This window comes from Monodon monoceros, unplaced genomic scaffold (assembly GCF_005190385.1).
Source record: "Monodon monoceros isolate NGI ecotype Baffin Bay Population unplaced genomic scaffold, NGI_Narwhal_1 Super_Scaffold_7, whole genome shotgun sequence".
NCBI lineage: Eukaryota > Metazoa > Chordata > Mammalia > Artiodactyla > Monodontidae > Monodon > Monodon monoceros.
In genome coordinates, this window is record NW_021703784.1 from 60,031,956 (window position 1) to 60,057,622 (window position 25,667).

The following is a 25,667-nucleotide window of genomic DNA, read 5'->3' on the forward strand; positions in this document are numbered from 1 at the left end:
GAAATATAAATACTAAAAGAGACTTGTTTCTGTGAAAACAGAATCGAATGCTTCTAAGACTCAGTAAAGGCCTTATGTTTTTAAATGGTGCTGAATGAGGAGTGGAGGAGCATTTATGAAAGGTTGAAAACAATGATAAAAATCTGGGGCTTCCCTGGTGGCGCAGTGGTTGAGAGTCCGCCTGCCGATGCAGGGGACACGGGTTCGTGCCCCGGTCCGGGAAGATCCCGCATCCCGCGGAGCCGCTGGGCCCGTGAGCCATGGCCGCTGAGCCTGTGCGTCCAAAGCCTGTGCTCCGCAACGGGAGAGGCCACAACAGTGAGAGGCCCATGTACTGCAAAAAAAAAAAAAAAAAAAAAAAACTAAAAGGATTCTCAGATTGCTTCACAAATATCTTTAACTTTTTATTCTACTTTAAACAAACTCAAGTTGAGCGCAAACTGCATTATGGGTGTTTTTGATGTGAGAAAGACAACACAAAACTATAATCAAAGAACTCATATGCAAAGAAAAGAACTTTACCCTATACCAAAGGATTGGTAACTTAATATTTTAGGTTAGAATAAAATGTTTACGTTAAAATAAGATATTTCAGGTATAAGGGGGGGTGGTTTTTTCTGTTAAGTGACTTTTTCAATTAACTGGTACCAGCACATTAGCTAAGAGTTTTATTAGCTTCTACTGTTAGAGTTCGGTGATTGAGAATAGCCTTCAGCAACTTGCTTTACCTTTGTGTACCTAGGTTTCCTCATCTGTTAAATTGTGATAATCATAGGGTTTTATGAATTAGCACATAAGTGATGCTTATCACAGCATTGGCACTTGTTAGGCACTCAAAGGTGGAGCTATTGTTATTGCTATTACAATATTGTGATTTTGTAAAAATTAGTAACTGCTGAGCCATGAAGTGTGATTGGACCCTCGGGAAAGGAGGCACAGTTTTATATTGTTAATCTTGTGCCTCCTGAAGCATTCAGTTTCTATATCCAGAGTCTTCAGCTGTAGGCTGTCAGTTGTTCAAAATCTGGTCATATTTTAATTGGTTTGATATTTGACTGTTACTTTCTTTTCTGGCATTTTGTGTTTCTTAGACTATTTTATAATATTTTCTATTATAAAATGCTTAGGATATTTTATAAACAAAGAGAAGCATATTTCTAAATTATTAAATATACCCAGTCTCTCAATCATACATTTGATATTGGGAACCCACTTTCTTCTTGATGGTATTCTGCCTAGGAGTTCTGCTTCCATCTAAAAATATTCTCTAACCTACACAGAGCTGATGTCCTGGGACCCCATACTACTGGCACTTAAAAGTTAGGTACACTTTTATTCATTTCCCTACTTTCTCTTTCTTCAATTCCATTTTTTTTTTTTTTTTCATTTAGCTGGAGTACATCGTCAAGTAAACTTTTCAGAAGACGGGCATAGGATATAAATAACCAGTCCTTGCATTTCTAAAAATGCTTTTATTTTGCCCTCATTTTTATGGATGATTTGGCTGAGCATACATTCTATAATGAAAATCATTTTCTGTTGGAATTTTCAAGGTACTGTTTTATGGTCTTCTTGCATTATAGAATTGCTTAAAAGAAGTCCGAAGGCAGCCTGCATCTAGATGTCTCTATGGTGCTCTCTCTAGCCTTCGGACTTTGAAATTTCACCGCAATGTGTCTGGGTGTATGCCCATTTTCATTCACCTTGCCCAGCATTTCCTGAGACATTTACTGTAATCAAAAACCTTATGTCCTTTCAGTTTGGGAAATGTTATTTTATCTTTATGAGAATTTCCTGCCCTCTGTTTTATCAGTTTTATATTTTGGGTGGCCTTCTAGGTTAATCCTCTATGTTTCCTAGCTTCTCTACTGCTTTTTGTCTCTGCTCTACATCCAACTTTGTCTTAGAAGGCAGACATCTACCGCAGAATACTTTAGTATGGGTAAATCTTTTGTTCTCTCCTCCCACTTCTCATACTTTTTTCCCTTTACCATCATTTCCACACCCTCCCCCTCATCTGACTGTGGAGTTTGAACATTAAGAAACAAGAAGACCCCACAGTGTGAGTTTACTCAGGCCGTTGGATTATGTTACTACCTCCTCAAGGGACCTAGTTGTCTTAGTCCGTTTGGGCTGCTATAAACAAATTACCATAGATTGGGTGGCTTGCAAACAACAGAAACTTATTTCTCACAGTTCTGGAGGCTTGGAGTTCAAAATCAAGGTGCAGGCAGATTCGGTGTGTGGGGATGGCCCACTTCCTCGTAGAAGGTGCCTTCTCTCTGTGTTCTCACGTGAGTGAAGGGATGAGGGAATTCTCCTGGGTCTCTTTAATAAGGGAACTAATCCCTTTCGTGAGGACTCCACCTCCTAATACCATCACATTGGGTGTTGTTAGGATTTAACATATGAATTTTGGTGGGGACGCAGACACTCAGTCTATAGCAGAAGCTATCCCTAGACCCTATTTTAGGGGAATTTTGAGGCAAAAGATCAGGTGGGTTTCTCTCTCCTTTCAATACCCATATTAATTTAATGTTTCTTTTTATATGTTCATAAGTGGAAGCTTCAGAACTCTGTGACGAACACTAGTCAGAAGAGGTTTTCAGCAGAGTTCACTTGCTTCTTCTCAAGATAACATTCAGTAGTAACTGGATGTAATTATCCACATTGACTCCTCAGTTCACTGATGTTGTGAATCCTTGGGATATGAATCCTTAAGGGTGCCTCAATCCTTAACTGTTCAAGGATGTGAGAAGTAATTGAGTGACTCCCTGTCTTAGAAATGGGTCAAACTCCTCACTCGTAACATTCTTCACCTTGAGATAATCTGCACCCTTATTTTATACCTAACTTGATTAATAGTGATGACACCTAATTGTAACTTCTTTCTCATTTTGGGGCAGTGAAAGGGGCTCCCTTCTAGTTTCTAACAAATTATAAAGCAGAAAACATGCAGAAGTTCCCAAGGTAGTATGTAAGTTATGAAGATGATCAAACACCTTATGCTTTCATCCCATTTCCTTGTACACTTTTTATAAGTTATTTATGAAAGTGGAGTTGTTTAAGCTCTGATGTGCCATGCCTTCCAAGTGACATATACCAGACCCTATGTTTACAGTAGAAGAAATCCTCATGGTAGCATGGCAAATGGCAGAGATGCTCCCTAGACTTAATTCTGCAGGGTTGTCCAAGGGTCTTTTGACACAGACTCCCAGAGTCACAACTGTGGGAATCGGTATGTGACTGTTAGGGCCCTGGGAAAACCCAGGAGGAACCCCAGGCTCTGTGGGGTACTTCATCCGAAGCACTTTGGCAGAAGGGTGGAGAGGGACTATGTACCTGTCTAGTATTGGTATTTAGTGAAGCTGTGGAGTTATGTGCATTTGTTAAAAACCTAACTCCATCAATCTTCCCCTTGCTCAGTAATTCTCTTCAATTTTTATAATAGTAATGTCTCATCTTCTCCGATAGTTTCAAGACTTATTTGTTTCATTTATTATTAACCCAAATATCTCCTTGAATATCACCAACTTGTGGGCCTAGGTGGATGTACTTTAGCATATTTTATATGTAGGCTTGCTGTATCAGCAGCCTTTACCTGCCAAGGGATAGGAAGGGCCCCTGTCATTCTACTTCTTGTATCTTCCTGTGAGTCTCCCGTGAAGGATATGGAGGAGAATAATACCCCACATAAAATGAGGCACTTCCTTTGGCTTTGCTGTCTTTCAGCTGAGCCTGCTGCTTTTGTCATCCCTCTAATCCATACTTGCTGCTTTTGCTGTTTCTCTCCTCGGACGCTGTCCCTGTTCTCCTTGCCTTGGCTTCCTGCTAATCTCTGCTCTGTCTGTAGGCTCCTGCCTAATCTACCGCTAGTGATCCAGCCTCAATTTCTTCTACCCCTTTCAGTGTGAGAACCTTGCCTTCTCTACTGTTGCTCTTTGGGCTCTTCTTTACTCCTGTATCCAGTGCTCACACTTTTGGTCTTTAGGGAAAAACTTTTCCTATCTCAAGCCCAGGTTGTATAGGGGGTGTCCCATGGCAATGCCACTTGGACCCCTAGTGGTACACGATGCTGATGAGTCCCAGAAAAGTGGGAATAGTTCTGTGCATCCTCAGGAGAGTACATTTGCATCCAGGATCAGGGGACCAGGAGATTGTTAGTGGAACACCTGTTTGTGGCCCCTTTCCCTACTTCAGTCTCAAAGCATCATTTGGGATGTGCCCCAGACTCTCCTCTTTTCTCAGTGTTCATCTAGCAGCCTGCCTGTGCTTTCTGGCTGTGATCATCTCCAGTTCTTCTCTATGTACCTTTGGGCCTATCTTGTAACCAGCTTTCATTATGGGGAGGCAAACTACTTGATTTATCATGGAGATAGAAAGCAGAAGAGTGGTTACCAGGAGCCGGGGGTTGGGGAGGAAGAGAATGGGAGGTTTATTGTTTGATAGGTATGGAATTTCAGTGTGGGGTGATGACAAAGTTCTACAGATGGATGGTGATGATGCCTGCATACCGATGTGATTGTACTTACGGCCCTGAACTGTACGCCTACAAATGGTGAAAATGATAGATAGTATGTAGATTTTACCACAATGAAAAAAATGAAAAAAGAAACCTACCTGGTTTATAGGGAAGTGAGGATTGCAGAAACGTCTTAGGAAAAACCATCAGTGCTTGCTCATAGCTGTGGCTTTGTCAACACGGCCATCAGGCAGAATTTCTGTGACTCGTGGAGAGGGCAGTCCTAAAGAGAATGCTTCTGAGAAGAGTTGGTGTCTTCCAGTTAAAATTAAGAGTAATTTGTATTGAAATCAAAGGGCTCTATCTTTTTTGCCAGTGCTCTTTAGAACAATTACTACATTTCTTGGTCATACAGCAGTATTATTCATCATTCTGATGAGGAATAAATGCCAGTTTCTATCCATGACTACTGATGAAAATTAGCGTTTTAAAAGAAACCATCTTCATTTCAGCAGCATGAAATATTTACTAAAAGGAAATTGGCTTAAAAAACACAATCATTAGAAAATAGCCGGTTAAATGCAGAGACAGAAGAGCCCATTCCTTTAATCGAGTGCTGATAATCTAAGCTTGATCATGCTTTTAGCACAGGCAGATTCATGACCTGGGGGTACATTAGGATTTCAAGCATAGAAGTCCAAGCTAGTAAGAGGTTATATGTTATAAGAGAGTATGTGTCTTTAGTCATGGACCAAGGTTCAAGGCAGACAGAAGAGAAGAAAAAAAAATAAGGAAGACTTTGAACCAGGAGTCCACTTTCTGTTCTGACTTTAAGTAGCCTTGTGGCTTGGAACTGTTTCTCAGGAGAGATATTTCTAGGGTTAATGTTGGCCATAACCATATGTCTCACGTGTGTTTAAAAACAAGTCTACACCCAGACTCCACGTCATTTCCTCATATATCCTGTCTCTTACCGAACGATTGTGCTATGAGAAAAATATTGCCCATGTAATTCCCTTCATGCTAATGGAAGCCTGGCTGTCCTCCGGCCTTACCTGTATAGACCCAGAGAGCATGTGCCCAGGACTGCTCTAAGCCAGGCCATAAGTGTAAGTAAGGGTCAAGGCCTTGTCCTGCAGGTGTCCAGCTATGACTGAGGAAGAACAGGAGATCGAGTCTGTGTAATTCTGGGGTCCAGAGCAGTAACAGACTTACCAGGAAATGCACCATACCCTGTGCAGGCAGACAGATATCAAGTAGAAGGGAGAGGTAGGGCCACCCTGAGCTGTCTGGTTGAGTAACTCACTTCTCCTCTGAATGGAGCAGGAAGACGTGGGAGAAGTGACCAGGAGCATTTAGGGAAAAGTCACTCTTCAGGGGAGCCAGGAATGGGAAGAAGCATTCCCACCCTAACATTACACATTGCTTTGAGAGATTTTTTTTCTAAATGTTGGTTCACAAAGGTGGTTGTCAGAAACCTTTTGATCCTGTTCCACAGAGTAGATGATAGGTTTAAAGACTAATTGGATCAAAGCAAGACCAGATCTAACCTGGGAAACTCTAACAGAGTTTGGAAAGGGGTCCTGTGGGAGGTGTGAATTCTTAGGCCAATGCAGCAGTGCTCGGCTTAAAAAGAATTCTAAGCAACACTACTTGAAAGCACTCGTATGGATTCAGGTGCACCTAATTTTCAAAAGAGCCAGGTGGGGAGGAATTTCTCCCCCCATTTTGGAGGTGAGAAATGGCTTCTAAAGAGAAGAGGTTGCAGGCAGCCCAGAGTCTTATAGAAAGTAATAGAGCTGGACACCAGGCCTCCGGGGTACCCACTCCCATCTCCCTCCACTGCTGGCTGGACCTGGGCTCCCATTTCCCACAGACACACCAAGGAAGGTTGCCGACCTCTTGGGCCTGTGTCTGGTCCCCACATGTTCTTAAGATTTGTTTCATGGTGTTCTTTTCAGGTAAAAAAGTCCCCATTGTCTAAAACCCTGCACATCAGATTGTCTATTATTTCTCAAGAACACTAGCACATCTGAGTGTTTTCGTTTACTTTGCACAGGCCAGAATCCCATGATACAGAAAACACTGTAGATTTTGCAAGCGCTTCTAATGAAGCTACAGTGGCTGGTAAAATACTTTCTTACATGGATTTTTTTTTTCCAATTAAATAATTTCTGTAGAGAATGAAAAGAGAATGGAAACCCAGTTGCAAACCTGAGGATAGTTCCTGAGCCTTCCTGTTACGCAGACAGCGGGGGCCCAGGTGCAACAGGATTGGGAGGTCAGGGATTATGGACACAAGAATCAAAACCCATTTCTTAGTGTTTGCAGCTCCAATCTCTACATAGCCTGAGCAGCCCCTGCTCCAACTCCTTGAGGCAGAGGGGTGATGGCAGTGTGAAGAGGCGCTGGTCACACGGAAGAGGCTGCACTTTACAAATAGAAGGTGCAACAGAAAGTGTTCTCTCAATGCTAATTTTAGGCCAGCTGTTTCCTTAACATAGGCAGAACCGCCTGGGCAGCCTTCTGAGGAAAGGATCTGAGGGCCTGTATGGTGGGACCATTCAGGATGACTGTTTTCTATACATCCCCGGCTTGACCAGTGCCTGCTTCACCTACACCCTACTCAGAGGACTGACCTTCCTACATACTTGGCCCGGGTGCTAGCTAATGATCATCCACAATAGCTTATCAAAGGGGCGGTGAGAGGCACGCCCCTCTGCTGGTTTCCCTGGTAACTGATGAGCCAGCCTGATGTCAATTCTCCCTATAAGTGGTAATCCCCCACCACCACTCTGGCCCCTGGAGCCAAGCCTGACGCCATGACCTGCCCTCAGCCACAAACGGTGGGGAGTCACTCCAGGACCTTGCTTCAGACATGTAAGCTCCCCCTATCCGTTAAACCATTGATGTCCATCCATTAGAACATTGATGTCTCTGTTGCTGACTCTGGGTTCTTTCTTCAGTCTTGAAGCTGGGCGGGGACAGGCCTTGTAGGCCTGCGGGGTGCAGCCCAACAGGGCAAGAGACACAGTCCTATTAAATATGCTCCTCCTTTTATGTCAATTGCAAGGAAAATGCAGTTACGCCATTTGCTAATTACCATGCCTTAATTCATTTTACCAGTCCATGGGCTTCTTAGAGTTAAGGTCGTAGAGTGCTCTGTTTACTTGGCTCAGTACCTTAATAATGGTATGGCTCCTGCAGGCCCAAGTTAATGCTCCTTAATCCTTGCAATTTGCACTAGGAGCCAGTATTTTTCCATGAGCTTAGAGAACCTCATGTCTGCTGCAAGAATGAAAATCAAGAATGGCCCTAAAACATAGCCTCCAGTTGGAGAGCACCCATTGGCTTGTGGTCACTAATAGGAGTTATTACAATGGCTTTAGCTCTAGACAGACATTGCTGTGAATTCAAGGTCATTTGGCAGGTTCATGGGAACCACAGAATGTGAGAGCCATTCCCAGGCCCTTTAGAATAGATGAGGAAGACCATACAGGGGCAGTGACTTACCCAAGGTCACAAAATATAAATGGTGGCAAAGCTGGTCCATGAGCCCTTGGAACATGCCAGGTCTTTACTGGGGCCTCCATGTACAGTTGAGCAAGTTGTGCCCTCTGCAACATGGGGGCCATATGCAGAAACCATGGCCTTCCCTTCTGGTGAAGGCTTTTGACCACCAAGTGACCAATGCCCAAGTGACCTGGGTTTTACCTTTGTGTAAGAGAAGTGGTTATAAGAGGACCTGGCTCACTCCTATTTTATGGGACACCTTCTCTGAACCCCACATTGGGTTACATATCCCTCACTTCTTGGTTTCAGTAGCACTTTGAATTGTAAATAGCATTACTAAAAGGACTAGTGGCTCCTTGAGGGCAGGGCCTAGTCTTATTTATTTTGTACCCCTGGTTTGGTCCTTAGCAAATATCAGGTGTTCCGTAGAAGCTTCTCTTGTTCTCAGTAATTCAGCTCAATAAGCACCATTTGGGGCCTAACGTTTGCTTGTTACCAGCCCATTTCATAAGGCTGTGGGAAGCCTCGCTATTCACTAACCATGGTGACCACTTCTTGGCAGTAAGAATAAGTCTAGATATGGAGTGGCTGAGTCCTGAGACACCTCATGAAAAAACCCAAAAAGCAGTAACTTAAATTTATTGACTGCCAGTACCTTTCTAAGCACTCAGTACAACTCCAAGAGGTAAATATTATTAATATCCCAACGTTACTATGAGAAAACAAGATGCTGAGAGATTTATCTCATGTTGCACAACTGATGTTGGGCTGCAAGACCTTGACTGTATGTTTGTAGAACTTGTGTTTCTAACTACTGTGCTTTGGTGCCTACAGTGTAATTGGAGCAAGGTCTCTGCAAGATCGCATCTCCCAAACAACTTAGTTCAATCATTTAAACACCAAAGCATCTAATTGTAGCCTAGCATCTATTACATACTTCCTGTCCAAGATAAGGGTCACCCTCTGGGCTATTGAGGTGTGTGTGGGGCTAAGTTCCCCTTCACTGGATAACTCCAGAGTTCTGTGATTTTTTTAATGCAAAAGTTTTATTATTGTTATTATTACCTTTTAAAATTGCAAAGTAATACATGTTCATTGTATTAAGTTTAAAAAAATACAGAAAATAATGTATTCAGTGAAGGTCTCGTGGTCACATGGAAGGGACTGTTGATGAAGGAATTCTGACGTAGATAGTTCTGGATGATCTTTAAGGTTTCTTCTAATACAGTGTTTCCACATTGATTCAGTTTCCTGAAACACCTGACATCTCATCGTCAGAGCTGTCTGGTCTTGGCTGTTTCCTCTATCTAATTATATTACCACTTTCCCTACAAGGTACCATGTGATATCTTCAAGTTCTCCATAACCTGATTGTCTAACTAAATTTCCCAGTGTTGTCTTTTTTAGGCCCCCAAGACACAATTGTTTTAGGATCAGGAGAGCATCTTGTGTTCTGAACTCATATATATAATGTTTACTTGCTCTTGTTTAGTCAGTGTTCTCTATAGACCATTGGCATCAGATAAATCTGAGATCTGAGATGCTTGTTAAAAATGGAGATTAAGGGACTCTCACCCAAGACATATTAAATAAGAATGTCTTAAGACTGAAGTCAGAAATCAACATTTTTCCCCAACCAAAACATGTTTTGTTTCGTGTTAAGAAATTGTCAAACATATTCAGAAGTAGAGAGAATAATAAGCCCCATGTACTCATTATTCAGCTTCAACAAGTATTAACCCATGGTCAATCTTGTTTCATCTATAATTTGAAGCAAATTCCGGGCATGATATCATTTGAATGTTTCCATATCTATACAACATAACCACAATACAATTATCATATCTAAAAGTAAATAATCATCTCTTAACAGCATTACATTTCTGGTCCAGATTTTCCTTGTCTCATAAATTTTCTTAATTGTGTAGTGTTTTAGATGCCGAATCATGTCATTGGTTATATTTCTTTCTTTTCTATGATAAGGGGGTTGCTGGGAGCCCATTCTGTAGCCGCCTCTGGCAACTTTACAGAGCCTCATGTTTGCATTTTGGCTATTTACCTTCCCCCTGACTTCACCTTCATTTTAATTTTATTTTTCTTTGTCCCTGATTTCCTTGGGAAGTTTCTCCTACTTTGCTGCATTGTATTTTAAAGCTGCCTCAAATCCTTTTGCAAAAAGATAAGTCATATGTTAGCGAACATATCAGTGATCTTGAGCCACTGGCCTTACTTCATTTTGCACCATTCTTTTGAACCAGCTCCTATCATCCCAGCTTCTGACAATGAGTTTCCTCTCCCTTTTCATGTCCCATCCACCTCACTCTCAATGCTCAGCACCACTTTTCCAGCTCTGATCTTTTTTGCTTCCCTCCTCAATTGTGATTCCAGGTTTACCTTGGCTGCCCTGGAAACACCTTGATTCATTCTGAGCATCCACACTGCTCCTCTCTGCTGTCACCATAAGTTTCCTGTGGGCGTGAAAGGACTAGACACAGACACCAAATCTTTAGGTTCCAACATAATCCCTTTGAGAATTCCAGTCTTCTGGGACATCACAGGGTTGGAAGAGCAGTTGAAGGGGGAGAGATCAGGACAGGAAGGCTGGGGTGGGAATCAAAAATGTCTTCTATTTTCCTGTTTTGCCCTGAGCTATATTGTTGCTGTAAGAAGTAGAAGTGGGGCAGGACTGACATCCAGGGGACTAGGACAGTGGTTCCCAATTTTTGCTTCCTTATTTATCCAGGACAAAGTTCTCACAACTCTGAAGCAATTGACAAAATAAGGACAGTATAATGGTTTTATTCATAAAGCTCAATATAGTATTTTAAGGGAATGTCATTTGGTGTTAAAACAACCTTTCTTATATGAAATGAGCGCGGTAGTAAAGACTTATTTGTTTTAAAGTCGGTGTTAGCAAAGTAAAAAGTTGATAGCCTGTGTCAGTCTGTTGATATTTTGTTCATAAATCTAAAAGTCTGAACAAAGATGAGCAGACAAGAGTAGATGTCTTTTATGGGTTTGATTTGGAAGGAAAACTGTGCTGGGGAACTGAGATTATCATTATTATAATGACTATCATGATTTTTATTCTTTTTGTTCCTCACAAACAAGGAGCAGCATTAAATAAGGACTGTTTTCAGCAATGTTTGGGGATTACAGACCCAAGTTCACCTGAATGTGCTAAACCACATATACTTCATGTACTACAGCAGCTTCAAAAATGTTTTTCATTTTTTTCTCAGTAATACTAGCTCATTGTAAAAAGTTAACACAGCAGTGAAAGTCCCTTCTATTTTCATCCCAACAGAAATGGTTTGCTCTATCTCCACATGGCTTTTAATGTAAAAATAATTTTAGCGTAGAACAGCAATATATAGAGTACAATCTATAAAAATACTGAATAACTATGCTGTACATCTGAAACTAATATATTTTAAATCATATTTCAATTTTATAAACACATCTATATATATATTGATATTATCTATCAACTATAGACAATTTCTCTTGTTCCCTCATTTTGGAAGGCAACCTGTAACCTTATCTTCAGCTTCTTTCCTCTTTCTACCTCTTAATTTTTGACATCACTTTTATTAATTTTAAACTGTCAAAGTTGGAAACATTTCCACTCTGTTCTACAACTATACTTAAGTCCTCCATGCTTCATCTATTGCTTGATTCTAAGAGTTGAGAATCAATAAATGGTGTCTGTGTTATTATGAACATAAAATTTTATTTAGTGCAGAATCAAGAGGTATACTTTGTCGAGGTATATGTGAAAAATAATACTATGATTATTTTTCCTTTAAAAGTTTCCTCCTGGAATTCCTAATTTCTCTCTTTTTTTATGCTATTTTAAGACAATTGATGATGTTATTAAAAACGAAACCCTCCATCTTGTCATTTTTATCTTTTCAAATCCTTTTTATCTGAGGAGGACTCCTTTCTAGAACGCAGTCTTCCTGTTCTAGGCTGCACTGGCTCCTCTCCAGGCCTGCCGCTCAGCTTTCTTGCAGGGACTTCCTTCACTGGTCTTCTGAGAGGAGTGTAATTTTCCCTGTGCACTATGTCTTTTATCTCATTTTATTTTTAATTTTTGAATTTTATTTTATTTATTTTTTATACAGCAGTTTCTTATCAGTCATCAATTGTATACACATGAGTGGATACATGTCATTCCCAATCTCCCAATTCATCACACACACCCCCCCCCCACACACACCCCCCCCGCAGCTTTCCCCCCTTGGTGTCCATACGTTTATTCTCTACATCTGTGTCTCCATTTCTGCCGTGCAAACCGGTTCATCTGTACCATTTTTCTAGATTCCACATATATGCGTTAATATACGATATTTGTTTTTCTCCTTTGGACTTACTTCACTCTGTGTGACAGTCTCTAGATCCATCCACGTCTCTACAAAAGCCCCAATTTCGTTCCTTTTGATGGCTGAGTAATATTCCATTGTATATATGTACCTCATCTTCTTTATCTATTCGTCTGACGATGTGCATTTAGGTTGCTTCCATGACCTGGCTATTGTAAATAGTGCTGCAGTGAACATTGGGGTGCATGTGTCTTTTTGAATTATGGTTTTCTCTGGGTATATGCCCAGTAGTGGGATTGCTGGATCATATGGTAATTCTATTTTTACTTTTTTAAGGAACCTCCATACTGTTCTCCATAGTGGCTGTATCAATTTACATTCCCACCAACAGTGAAAGAGGGCTTCCTTTTCTCCACACCCTCTCCAGCATCTTTTGTTTGTAGATTTTCTGATGATGGCCATTTTAACCAGTGTGAGGTGACACCTCATTGTTGTTTTGATTTGCATTTCTCTAATAATTAGTGATGTTGAGCAGCTTTTCATGTGCCTCTTGCTATCTGTATGTCTTCTTTGGAGAGATGTTTATTTAGGTCTTCTGCCCATTTTCTGATTGGGTTGTTTGTTTTTTTGATATTGAGCTGCATGAGCTGTTTATATATTTTGGAGTTTTTTTTTTCTCTTTTTACATCTTTATTGGAGTATAATTGCTTTACAATGGTGTGTTAGTTTCTGCTTTATAACAAAGTGAATCAGTTATACGTATACATATGTTCCCATATCTCTTCCCTCTTGCATCTCCCTCCCTCCCTATATTTTGGAGTTTAATCCTTTGTCCGTTGCTTCGTTTGCAAATATTTTTTCCCATTCTGAGGGTTGTGTTTTCTTCTTGTTTGTAGTTTCCTTTGCTGTGGAAAAGCTTTTAAGTTTCATTAGGTCCCATTTGTTTATTTCTGTTTTTATTTCCATTACTGTAGAAGGTGGATCAAAAAAGATCTTGCTGTGATTTATGTCAAAGAGTGTTCTTCCTTTGTTTTTCTCTAAGAGTTTTATAGTGTCTGGTCTTACATTTAGGTCTTTAAGCCATTTTGAGTTTATTTTTGTGTATCGTGTTGGGGAGGGTTCTAATTTCATTCTTTTACATGTCCAGTTTTCCCAGCATCACTTATTGAAGAGACTGTCTTTTCTCCATTGTATATCCTTGCCTCCTTTGTCATAGATTAGTTGACCGTAGGTGCGTGGGTTTATATCTGGGCTTTCTGTCCTGTTCCACTGATTTATATTTCTGTTTTTGTGCCAGTACCATATTGTCTTGATTAATGTAGCTTTGTAGTATAGTCTGAAGTCAGGGAGTCTGATTCCTCCAGCTCCATTTTTTTCCCTCAAGACTGCTTTGGCTATTTGAGGTCTTTTGTGTCTCCATACAAACTTTAAGATTTTTTGTTCTAGTTCTGTGGAAAAATGCCATTGGTAGTTTGTTAGGGATTGCATTGAATCTGTAGATTGCTTTGGGTAGTATAGTCATTTTCACAATGTTGATTCTTCCAGTCCAAGATCATGGTATATCTCTCCATCTGTTTGTGTCATCTTTGATTTCTTTCATCAGTGTCTTATAGTTTTCTGACTACAGGTCTTTTGCCTCCTTAGGTAAGTTTATACCTATGTATTTTATTATTTTTGTTGCAATGGTGAATGGGATTGTTTCCTTAATTTCTCTTTCTGATCTTTTGTTGTTAGTGTGTAGGAATGCAAGAGTTTCTGTGCATTAATTTTGTATCCTGCAACTTTACCAGATTCATTGATTAGCTCCAGTAGTTTTCTGGTGGCATGTTCAGGATTCTTTTTGTATAGTGTCATGTCATTTGCAAACAGTGACAGTTTTACTTCTTCTTTTCCAATTTGTATTCCTTTTATTTCTTTTTGTTCTCTGATTGCTGAGGCTAGGACTTCCAAAACTATGTTGAATAATAGTGGTGAGAGTGGACATCCTTGTCTTGTTCCTGATCTTAGAGGAAATGCTTTCAGTTTTTCACCACCGAGAATGATGTTTGCTGTGGGTTTGTCGTATATCGTCTTTATTATGTTGAGGTCGGTTCCCTCTATGCCCACTTTCTGGAGAGTTTTTATCCTAAATGGGTGTTGAATTTTCTCAAAAGCTTTTTCTGCATCTATTGAGATGATCATATGGTTTTTATTCTTCAATTTGTTAATATGGTGTATCACATTGATTGATTTGCATATATTGAAGAATCCTTGCATCCCTGGGATAAACCCCACCTGATCGTGGTGTATGATCCTTTTAATGTGTTGTTGGATTCTGTTTGCTAGTATTTTGTTGAGGATATTTGCATCTGTATTCATCAGTGTTATTGGTTTGTAATTTTCTTTTTTTGTAGTATCTCTGTATGGTTTTGGTATCAGGGTAATAGTGGCCTCGTAGAATGAGTTTGGGAGTGTTCCTTCCTCTGCAATTTTTTGGAAGAGTTTGAGAAGGATGGGTGCTAGCTCTTCTCTAAATGTTTGATAGAATTCACCTGTGAAGCCATCTGGTCCTGGACTTTTGTTTGTTGGAAGATTTTTAATCATCACAGTTTCAATTTCATTACCTGTGATTGGTCTGTTCATATTTTCTATTTCTTCCTAGTTCAGAAGGTTATACCTTGCTAAGATTTTGTCCATTTCTTCCAGGTTGTCCATTTTATTGGCATAGAGTTGCTTGTAGTAATATCTTAGGATGTTTTGTATTTCTGCGTTGTCCGTTGTAACTTCTCCTCTTTCATTTCTAATTTTATTCATTTGAGCCCTCTCCCTCTTTTTCTCGATGAGTCTGGCTAAAGGTTTATCAAATTTTTTTTTCTTTCATTTGCGGTATGCAGGCCTCTCACTGTTGTGGCCTCTCCCATTGCGGAGCACAGGCTCTGGACGCGCAGGTTCAGCGGCCGTGGCTCACGGGCCCAGCCACTCCACGGCATGTGGGGTCTTCCTGGACCGGGGCACGAACCTGTGTCCCCTGCATCGGCAGGCGGACTTTCAACCACTGCGCCACCAAGGAAGCCCAGGTTTATCAATTTTATCTTCTCAAAGAACCAGCTTTTAGTTTTATTGATCTTTGCTATTGTTTTCTTTGTTTTTATTTCATTTATTTCTGCTCTGATCTTTATGATTTCTTTCCTTCTACTAACTTTGGGTTTTGTTTGTTCTTCTTTCTCTAGTTCCCTTAGGTGTAAGGCTTGATTGTTGAGATTTTTCTTGTTTCTTGAGGTAGGATTGTATTGTTATAAACTTATAACTGCTTTTGCTGCATCCCATAGATTTTGGCTCGCTGTGTTTTCGTTGTCATTTGTCTCTAGGTATTTCTTGATTTGCTCTTTGATTTCTTCAGTGATCTCTTGGTTATTAAGTAACGTATTGTTTAGCCTCCATGTGTTTGTATTTTTTATGTTTTTTTCCCTATAATTGATTTCTAATCTCATAGTGTTGTGATCGGAAAAGATGCTTGATATGATTTCAGTTTTCTTAAATTTACCAAAGCTTGAGTTGTGACCCAAGATGTGATCTGTCCTGGAGAATGTTCCGTGTGCAGTTGAGAAGAAAGTGTAATCTACTGTTTTTGGATGGAATGTCCTATAAATAACAATTAAATCTATCTGGTCTATTGTGTCATTTAAAGCTTATGTCTCCTTATTAATTTTCTGTCTGGATGATCTGTCCATTGGTGTAAGTGAGGTGTTAAAGTCCCCCACTATTATTGTGTTACTGTCGATTTCCTCTTTTATAGCTGTTAGCAGTTGCCTTATGTATTGAGGTGCTCCTATGTTGGGTGCATATATTTATAATTGTATATGTTCTTCTTGGATTGATCCCTTGATCATTATGCAGTGTCCTTCCTTGTCTCTTGTAACATTCTTTATTTTAAATTCTATTTTATCTGATATGAGTACTGCTACTCCAGCTTTATTTTGATTTCCATTTGCATGGAACCTTTTTCCATCCCCTCACTTTCAGTCTGTATGTGTCCCTAGGTCTGAAGTGGGTCTCTTGTAGACAGCATATATATGGGTCTTGTTTTTGTATCCATTCAGCGAGCCTGTGTCTTTTGGGTGGAGCATTTAATCCATTCACGTTTAAGGTAATTATCGATATGTATGTTCCTATTACCATTTTCTTAATTCTTATGGATTTGTTCTTGTAGGTCTTTTTCTTCTATTGTGTTTCCCACTTAGGGAAGTTCCTTTAGCATTTGTTGTAAAGCTGGTTTGGTGGAGCCCAATTCTTTTAGCCTTTGCCTGTCTGTAAAGCTTTTGATTTCTCCATCGAATCTGAATGAGATCCTTGCTGGGTAGAGTAATCTTGGTGGTAGGTTCTTCCCTTTCATCACTTTAAATATATCGTGCCACTCCTTTCTGGCTTGTAGAGTTTCTGCTGTTAACCTTATGGGAGTTCCCTTGTATGTTACTTGTCATTTTTCCCTTGTTGCTTTCAGTAATTTTTCTTTGTCTTTAATTTTTGTCAATTTGATTACTATGTGTCTCGGTGTGTTTCTCCTTGGGTTTATCCTGCCTGGGACTCTCTGTGCTTCCTGGACTTGTGTGGCTATTTCCTTTCCCATGTTAGGGACATTTCCAACTATAATCTCTTCAGATATTTTCTCAGGTCCTTTTTCTCTCTCTTCTCCTTCTGGGGCCCCTATAATGCGAATGTTGTTGGGTTTAATGTTGTCCCAGAGGTCTCTTAGGCTGTCTTCATTTGTTTTCATTCTTTTTTCTTTATTCTGTTCCATGGCAGTGAATTCCACCATTCTGTCTTCCAGGTCACTTATCCATTCTTCTGCCTCAGTTATTCTGCTATTGATTCTTTCTAGTGTATTTTTCATTTTAGTTATTGTATTGTTCATCTCTGTTTGTTTGTTCTTTAATTCTTCTAGTTCTTTGTTAAACATTTCTTGCATTTTCTCGATCTTTGCCTCCATTCTTTTTCCGAGGTCCTGGATCATCTTCACTATCATTATTTTGAATTCTTTTTCTGGAAGGTTGCCTATCTCCACTTCATTTAGTTTTTTTTTCTGGGGTTTTATCTTGTTCCTTCATCTGGTACATAGTCCTCTGCCTTTTCATTTTGTCTGTCTTTCTGCAAATGTGGTTTTCATTCCACAGGCTGCAGAATTGTAGTTCTTCTTGCTTCTGCTGTCTACCCTGTGGTGGATGAGGCTATCTAAGAGGCTTTTGCAAGCTTCCTGATGGGAGGTACTGGTGTTGGGTAGAGCTGGGTGTTGCTGTGGTGGGCAGAGCTCAGTAAAACTTTAATCTGCTTGTCTGCTAATGGGTGAGGCTGGGTTCCCTCCCTGTTGGTTGTTTGGCCTAAGGTGACCCAACACTGGAGCCTTCCTGGGCTCTTTGGCTGTTTGGTGGGGCTAATAGCAGACTCTGGGAGGGCTCACACCAAGAGTACTTCCCAGAACTTCTGCTTCCATTGTCCTTGTCCCCACGGTGAGCCACAGCCACCCCCCACCTCTGCAGGAGACCCTCCACAACGCTAGCAGGTAGGTCTGGTTCAGTCTCTTATGGGGTCACTGCTCCTTTCCCTGGGTCCCAATGCGCACACTACTTTGTGTGTGCCCTCCAAGAGTGGAGTCTCTGTTTCTCCCAGTCCTGTCGAAGTCCTGCAGTCTAATCCCGCTAGCCTTCAAAGTCTGATTCTCTAGGAATTCCTCCTCCCGTTGCCGGACCCCCAGGTTGGGAAGCCTGACGTGGGGCTCAGAACCTTCACTCCAGTGGGTGGACTTGTGTGGTATAAATGTTCTCCAGTTGGTGAGTCACCCACCCAGCAGTTATGGGATTTGATTTTACTGTGATTGCACCCCTCCTGCCGCCTCATTGTGGCTTCTCCTTTGTCTTTGGATGTGGGGTATCTTCTTTGGTGAGTTCCAGTGTCTTCCTGTCGATGATTGTTCAGCAGTTATTTGTGATTCCAGTGCTCTCGCAAGAGGGAGTGTTCTATCTCATTTTAATCTCACACATTCATCCTCAAATAACTTCCTATGATAGGTGCCTGGAGAGTAATCTTTCTGACTTCTTGTAAGTCTGAAAGTGACTTTTTTGGCCCTCACACTTGATTGATAGTGTGTTTGGGTATAGAATTCTAACTTGATCGTAATTTTTCCTCAGAAGTTTGCAGGCATTATTCCATTATCTATTTTTTAAGTCCAATGCCGGTATGGTTCCAATGTCTTTGAGTTCATATTATTTTTGGTCTCTTAAGCTTTTGTGATTTTTCTCTGATTTTTATGTTTGGAAATTTCACAATTTCCAAGGGGCCTAAGGTAGGGTTAGTTTACTATAGGTGCTCGGTGGACCCCTATCAATTGGTCCTTCAATTCTAGGGAATTTTTTTTTTAATTGATGATTTTTACCTTCACCTTCTGTGTCCTAACCTTCTGGAAAACGTAGTTATTAGACTTCCTGGGTACATATTGTATAGCACATATTTGTTTTGCCTAAGTTTCCTGAATCTTTGGTTCCTATTCAGGTACATGTTCCCTGACTTTACCCTCTTTTGAGTTTTTTATTTGTTTTAGCAATCATGGGATTTTGTCCCTACGAAGCTTGTCTTATTTTATTCTCCATTCCATTTACTAGTCGTCCACCCTTATTTTATGGAAATACATTGTGGGAATTTCCTGTGAATGAAATTTTTTTTAAGAGCTCCTGTTTCCTTCCTGAGTTCTCTCTCTTTCCTCTGGGAACATTTTTTTTGCTTCTATATGTTAATGTTGCTGTAAGATTTCTCTATACGGCTGGTGATCCTTTGCGATTTAGTCATATTTAATAATGAGGCAGTAGGAAAGCTGACCATAAGGCTGTGTATCTATGAGGGAGTGTTTACTTAAAGGGGATTATAAGGGAATTCCATTTTTTTTCAAGAATATGGAGGATTCTACTCTTGGGCACTAGTTCTCATACTAGTTGCCTTGGTTTCTCCCTAGCCAGACTGGACAGTATTTGGTGAAGATTTTCAGTCACTGCCCTTGTTTTCAGCTCAACATCTTAGTCTTAGCTGCTACGACATTGGAAATGTCTGTGTCCTGAGCCTGTGTGAGTTTAGTGGGCCAGGTTGCCTGCCCCTGAGGTGTATCTCCCTCTGCATTTTGCGGGGGGCGGGGGGAGGCCTGTGGCATCCTCTACCACAGCTCCATCCACATACTGTCTTTCAGAAAAAAAAATTTAAAACCTTGTTTGCTGATCATCCCATGCTATTTTCTTTGTGATTGTTTATACTTTTTATTTGTTTCATAGTATTTAATGGGGGCAGGGTGTCAGGAAAGAGAGGATATATATGGATAAATATATATGCATATGCACCATTATGAATCACAGTCCCCCTTAAATATTTTATATACATATTTGCACCTATATTTCCTTATCAACATCGAGTTGAAGTATCTGTCATCTCTCCCTGCTCACAATGTAGGCCATTTAATTTGTTTTTACTTCCTTCCTTTTTCCATCTCCCACGTTTTGTTGAAATTGTTGGAATTTATGTGTATAGTTACCATTCCTTTGCTCTTTTAAGTGTTGCTTTCCTTAACAGTTTCATTAAACGTCATAACCTCAAAACCAGCAATTATTCAGATTTAATACACTTTTTACTATCTTCTTTGCTTATCACTAATTCTTGTGATACATAGTATGTAAGTACGTATCTTATCTAGAAAGCCCTTCCCTTCTTGGGTTCTCTATTCCGAAATAAATTTTTATTTATTTGGAGAATTTCCGTAGCTTGTATTGCTGGAAAGGGTGGGTGAATGGTATATTTTCTTAGTCACTGATGGCTGAAAATGCCGTTCCTTTCTTCTTGTGATAATGTGGCTGGCTGTGGAATTCTAGGGCTACAGTCTCCTTTTCTTAGTTAGACCAGATGAGACCTCAGGCATGTCGGATTCTGGGTACTGCTGCAACCATGCTTCTCCCTCGTAGCCACTATTTTAAACATCTCACTGAGTATAGGAATTAATTTGCCTCTCGCATTAATTTATGTCACGTGCCATTTATTCTGATGACTCAGCTTGATTGGTTAGCCTCCTTCAAGTTGCTGACTTGGCCCATTTGTCCTATGATTTTGTCATCATCAGTTTATAAACTCCTCCTGTTGCTTCACAGTTCAGCGGGGCAACTACTGTTCCTCTGTCCTTATGCAGTGTAGGCGCTCAAGCTTTGTGCTCCTTGGGCAGTAATGTTGGTCATTCCAGAACAAGTCTTCAGGCTTGCAGGGATCCCTTGGAATCATAGGTGTCCAGCTGGGTGTCTGCTGGGTCTAGGGGTGTCATGGTGTCTTGTGCCTGGTGTCCAGGGATAGTGCTGCAGTACCTCATGTCCTGTGGTGAGGGCTAGTAGCCAGCAGAAAAGGGTTCTGACGATCAGGCACCCCACTCCGCATCTTCCCTGGAGGGATGTTCTCCATGGCAGCGCTGGGTACGGTTTCATGCACTGTCACCCCCAACCAGCAACCCCTCTGGGGATCTGGATCACAACTGGGTTACCATTTGCCTCCTTTCATCCCCGAATCACCAGCTGGTTATTCTCTTGCCTCTTTGACAGAAGGACCAATCACACTTTTCTATTCTTCAGAAAAATATCTTTAGAATAATAACTTTCTGATGTCACTGTGTTAGAATAATAACTTTTTGATGTCGCTGTGTGCTGGGTTTTTTTTCCATTTTTATTGTAAAATATACATAAATGCCAAAGAATATACATATATATATATATGTATAGCATACATGTAGTTTAAAGATCAGTAATAAAACAATTGGCCATGTACCTACAACCTAACTTAAGCAAGAACTCTTTTTCTAAATAAAGCTATTTTGTGATTCTCAGTGGATTCTCCCACTCCCTTTCCTGAGGCTGTGGGTCTGAGGTGGGTGGTATGTGTGGCCTTAGTGACTCTGAAGGCACTTTCTAGTCATTCTTTCTGGAAAAAGAGAAAAGTACAAATAGAGTGTGTAGAGGGCACCCTGAGCTGTTTGCAAGCAGAAGTTCCGACTGTTACGCTTAGTGGTTGGTGTGGCTGTGTGGGTCGCTGTTGGTTTCTCCTGGCAGGTGCTGCCTGGCCCCCTGCTCACCTACTTGGCCCCTTTGTGTGAATGAGGAAAAGGCCTTCTTGCTATTTGCCAGACATTTTCTGTAGTAACTCTATGTACAAACATTTATCATGACTGTGAATGTGACTAGCGGCTCCTGGAGTTTACAGGCCACAGCCTTAACCCACAGTAAACACAGAAGCGGTCACAGGGCCCTCTGGTGGGCTGCATCAGATGTACACTGAATGCCTGCTCAGACCAGACCCCTGCTCTCATGGATCCCCCATGACTGGACTTGGGAGCAAGGCGTTTTTTGGGTGTGTGAGCTGGGAGTCAGCTAACAAGCTGGAATCGTTCTTGAGCTGGGTCAGGGCCCTATGGTTACTAGCAGAAGTGGGCCCAGGATTTACCTTATTTTTAGCATGTTGCCAACACCAAGTAAACCCTGAGAGGCCATGTTGTACCAAGGTGATGACTCCACAGCTCAGGGGGGATTCTAAATGCAGGGTGCCCGTAGTCCTGGACAGTCCTGGGTCAAGTCTCTTGTTGATGTGATTGTTGATACCGCCTCTTTTCCCTCTTAAAAGTATCTTAGTCTTGGAGAATAAATTATATGGTCATGTTTATTAGTCAACTTTTTGCCATGGTGACAACCGCCTTTGAGACCCTAGTGACTTAAATAAAACATCAACTATTTACGTTTTGCTCATGGATCTGTGGATCAGTTTCTGCCCTGCCCCAGTCCGTGTGTCAGGTTTAAGTGTGTTCCTCATTCTGGACTTTGGGCCTATGCCACAAGTCTTCCTTTATGGCACGCAGGCTGAAATATCAGCCCAGTTAAGACCTCTTCTTCTCACAGCAGAAGGTGGGAGCCCAAGAGTCCTCTGGTCCAAGGTGGCATGGGCCACATCTACTCATATTTCATTGACCAGAGCAAGTCACGTGGCCAAGACCAACATCAGGGGGTTTGGATTTATGCTCCTCCCTTGGAGGGGGCACTATGGTGTGGAAGAGTGAATATTTGGTAAATAATAATATGTAATTATCACGTCACACTCCTGAACCTTACTGCCTTCTGCTGTATGCCTCCTCCAGCCTATGCTATTGTCCTAGGGGTGTCTGTGTCAGGACAGTGCTGAAGTGATTAACAGGATGTAGGGAGGGGGTTTTGCCTCTGTTTGGATTACGGAACGTATTAAGGGGTTTCGCTGTGTTGTGGCGCTCTCGTTGGAGGAGGTGGGGGCCGATGTTTGCTGTGGCAGCCTGATTAATTGGGAGGGGCCTCCTGCTTCCCTGTGCCCCCAGTACTACCACCTGTCATGGAAGTTTTCACCGACAAATTTTCCATCCTGCTCTGTGAGCTCTCAGAACCACGTGGAGCCTGTGGCCAAACCGTGCTGTCCTCCCCCTCAAGTTGGGGCTCCATGAGGTGTGATTTCTGGGGCCCTGTACTTTGCCCCCACTGACTCTGTTCCTTGTCCCCCATCCCTGCCCTTTTTGCTCTGCACTTGAGATAGTTAATTTTTATTTTTCCCTCAGTGTCCCTTCATTTGCCTGTGTTAAGTGTTCAGCCCTGATTGGCTTTTCCTTTAAAACAATCCCAGAAATTCCTCCGCATCACTCGTTCACCGATGGATAGAAGGTACCTGGACTTGCTTTCCGTAGTCACATAGCTTGCATATCCCATTTCAGTGATATTTAAGGAGAGAAATGAGATAAGCAAAGATTTTGAGCTCAGTTACCCATGCTGAAGCTGGAACCCCCATGTTTCCAAACAGAAACATAATATTGTTTCGCCACAAGGGCAAAGATTGACTGGGAGGCATAGAGGAGATACGGTAGATCCATCACCAGCCCTGGCAGCTGGCTTTCTGTCAAGAGCAATTTCTCATGAAGAAATTGTTTTATCATGTCATAAGAATGATCAAGTACCTTCAGAGTCATGTTGAAAAGCACACGGACAGTAGGGGGTCAGCTTGACTCCGTAGGTAAGGGACTTGCGGGACGGGTTCACGTGCATAGGCCTCAGCAGAGGCGCAACCTGCCGCATGTCATGGATTGTCGGTGTGCTGTGGATCGTTGAAATTGTGGCTATTAGGTAACTGAGTCCTCATTTTCTCCTTCACTAGAATATGAGTCTGTGAAGGTAGGAATGTGTCTATCACGTTCTCCATGTGTCTCCAAAGCCTGGCACAGTCCCTGGCATGTAATGGACAGCCAGAAAACTTTGGCTGAAGCAATACAAGTATTAATGATGGACAGTAAAGGCAGAACCTGGGGAGAATCCTTGGGGCTCCAGGATGTAATGGAGCCCATCAAGGGCAGTTAGGGGTGTCCTTTAAAGGGAGGAGTTTGTAGCACCACAGTGCCAGGAATGAGTTCAGATCGATGCCTCAGCTTCCCTGGCTCTACTGTAGGGTGGTGGAAGCCTCAAGAGGGTTGGGCTTTGTTCTGAGAGTTGGGTGCACAGCCCCTGGACACTGCACTGCCATGGACCCTAGCTGAGGCCATGGGGCTGCGGTCCACGTGGCAGATGTTGTTGCCCCCACCAAAACCCCACCCCGTTAACGCTTGAGCACGTGCCTGCTGACCTCCAAGGCCAGCCCTGCATTTATTTGAAATGTGGGAATTTTCTGGCCACAGAAACTTACTTTGCCACCCATGCTGCAGGTTAGAAATGCCCCTTGAGAGCTGCCCTCAAATCAATGACTGAAGGGGTTGATGTTATAAATAACCCAGTCCCCTGGTCTCTAGCGTGTGGACCCTCCCTAGCAGCTTAACCTCTGGCCTCCCACTGTGGTAACTGGCTTGATAAAGCCCCCCTTACTGGCTGCTTTCTTACTCCCCTGGATCACTTCCCTACTCTCCTACCTGGATCACTTCCCTACTTCCCTACCTGTGTTTTCTTCACCTTCTAAATAAACCTCTTGCCCTTGAATACTTGTCTCAGTTCTGCTACTGGGGAAACCCAAACTATGACGATCGTCCCCGGGTCCTGGGCACCTGACCACCAGGTGGTGGGTATTCTTGAGGGTTTGGGAGGACTTGAGCTTCATTTTGCTTAGACCGTTGAAAGTTCCTATCAAAAAGAGGGGGGGAAAAAAGCACTCTGATTTCTCTTGTTTTAAAAAGATGTTACTTGGGCTTCCCTGGTGGCGCATTGGTTGGGAGTCCGCCTGCCGATGCGGGGTACGTGGGTTCGTGCCCTGGTCCGGGAAGATCGCACATGCCGCGAAGCGGCTGGGCCCATAAGCCGTGGCCGCTGAGCCTGCACGTCCGGAGCCTGTGCTCCGAAACGGGAGAGGCCACAACAGTGAGAGGCCCGCGTACCGCAAAAAAAAAAAAAAAAATATATATATATATATATGTTACTTAAACAATTATACTGCTCTCTGAGATGACAGAGGAATTTTTAAGCACAGTTGAAGTTATCCTGCTCCCGGAATATCAATGATTTGCATTGCCGAGGGCCAGGGTCTCAGTTGACTTGCAGGGCATTCCTGGTCCCCTGAACGCACCCTGTCTCTTGCTATTGCAGGCTGTTTGTTTCTAAACATGCCTGAGTGTTACATCCTCTGCGCTCGTACCTGAGTCCTCATTGCCCCTGCGTCCTCATTGCCCCTGCCTCAGAGTCGGGAGACCCAGCGGCATGCCCAGCCTGGCCTTCTGCCATCACTCCTGACGGATGCATGGATGAGAGGGTCTTTCTGCCCGCACCGTGCAGTGGGTGGGCACGGGAGGAGCAATCCCACTGACCTTTGATCTTTGCTTCTTTGCAGATATCTCAGTGAGCCTGCTGACCCTTGTGGTCACTGCCTGTGGCCTCGCCCTCTTTGGCGTGTCTCTCTTCGTGTCTTGGAAACTCTGCTGGGTTCCGTGGCGAGAACGAGGCCTGTTCTCTGGTAGCAAAGACAACAACCAGGAGCCTCTTAACTACATGGACACAGAGACCAACGAGCAGGAGAACAGTGAGGGCTTCCTAGACCCTCCCACCCCTTGTCCAGACTCCTCCATGAAGATCAGCCACACCTCCCCTGACATTCCCCTCTCGACCCAGACAGGGGACCGGGAGAACTGTGCCCATGGCGTCCGTGTACAGCGCCAAGTCACAGAGCCAACAACCTCATCAGCTCGGTCAGTAATGCCCCCTTCCTTTCTGGATGCAAGGCGAGCACCACCCTGTTCCCTTCTCTTGGCAGCAGTAGCATTGACTAGCCGAGGAGCCTGTAACCTGTCACATGTCCATTAGGTATCAGAGACATGAATATGGGAAAGCTTGATGCTTCCTATA

General features: G+C 42.3%; 1 protein-coding gene across 2 annotated transcripts in view; it reads left to right on the top strand.

Annotated features, from left to right (window-relative positions):
* The window catches only part of SYT9 (synaptotagmin 9), a 184,010-nt gene that overhangs the window by 33,897 nt on the left and 124,446 nt on the right, over positions 1-25,667 (top strand). For both annotated transcript variants that reach the window (XM_029208564.1, XM_029208563.1), the window contains exon 2: positions 25,156-25,510. In XM_029208564.1, coding sequence (XP_029064397.1) covers positions 25,156-25,510 — 355 coding nt within the window. The remainder of the gene's footprint in view (positions 1-25,155; positions 25,511-25,667) is intronic.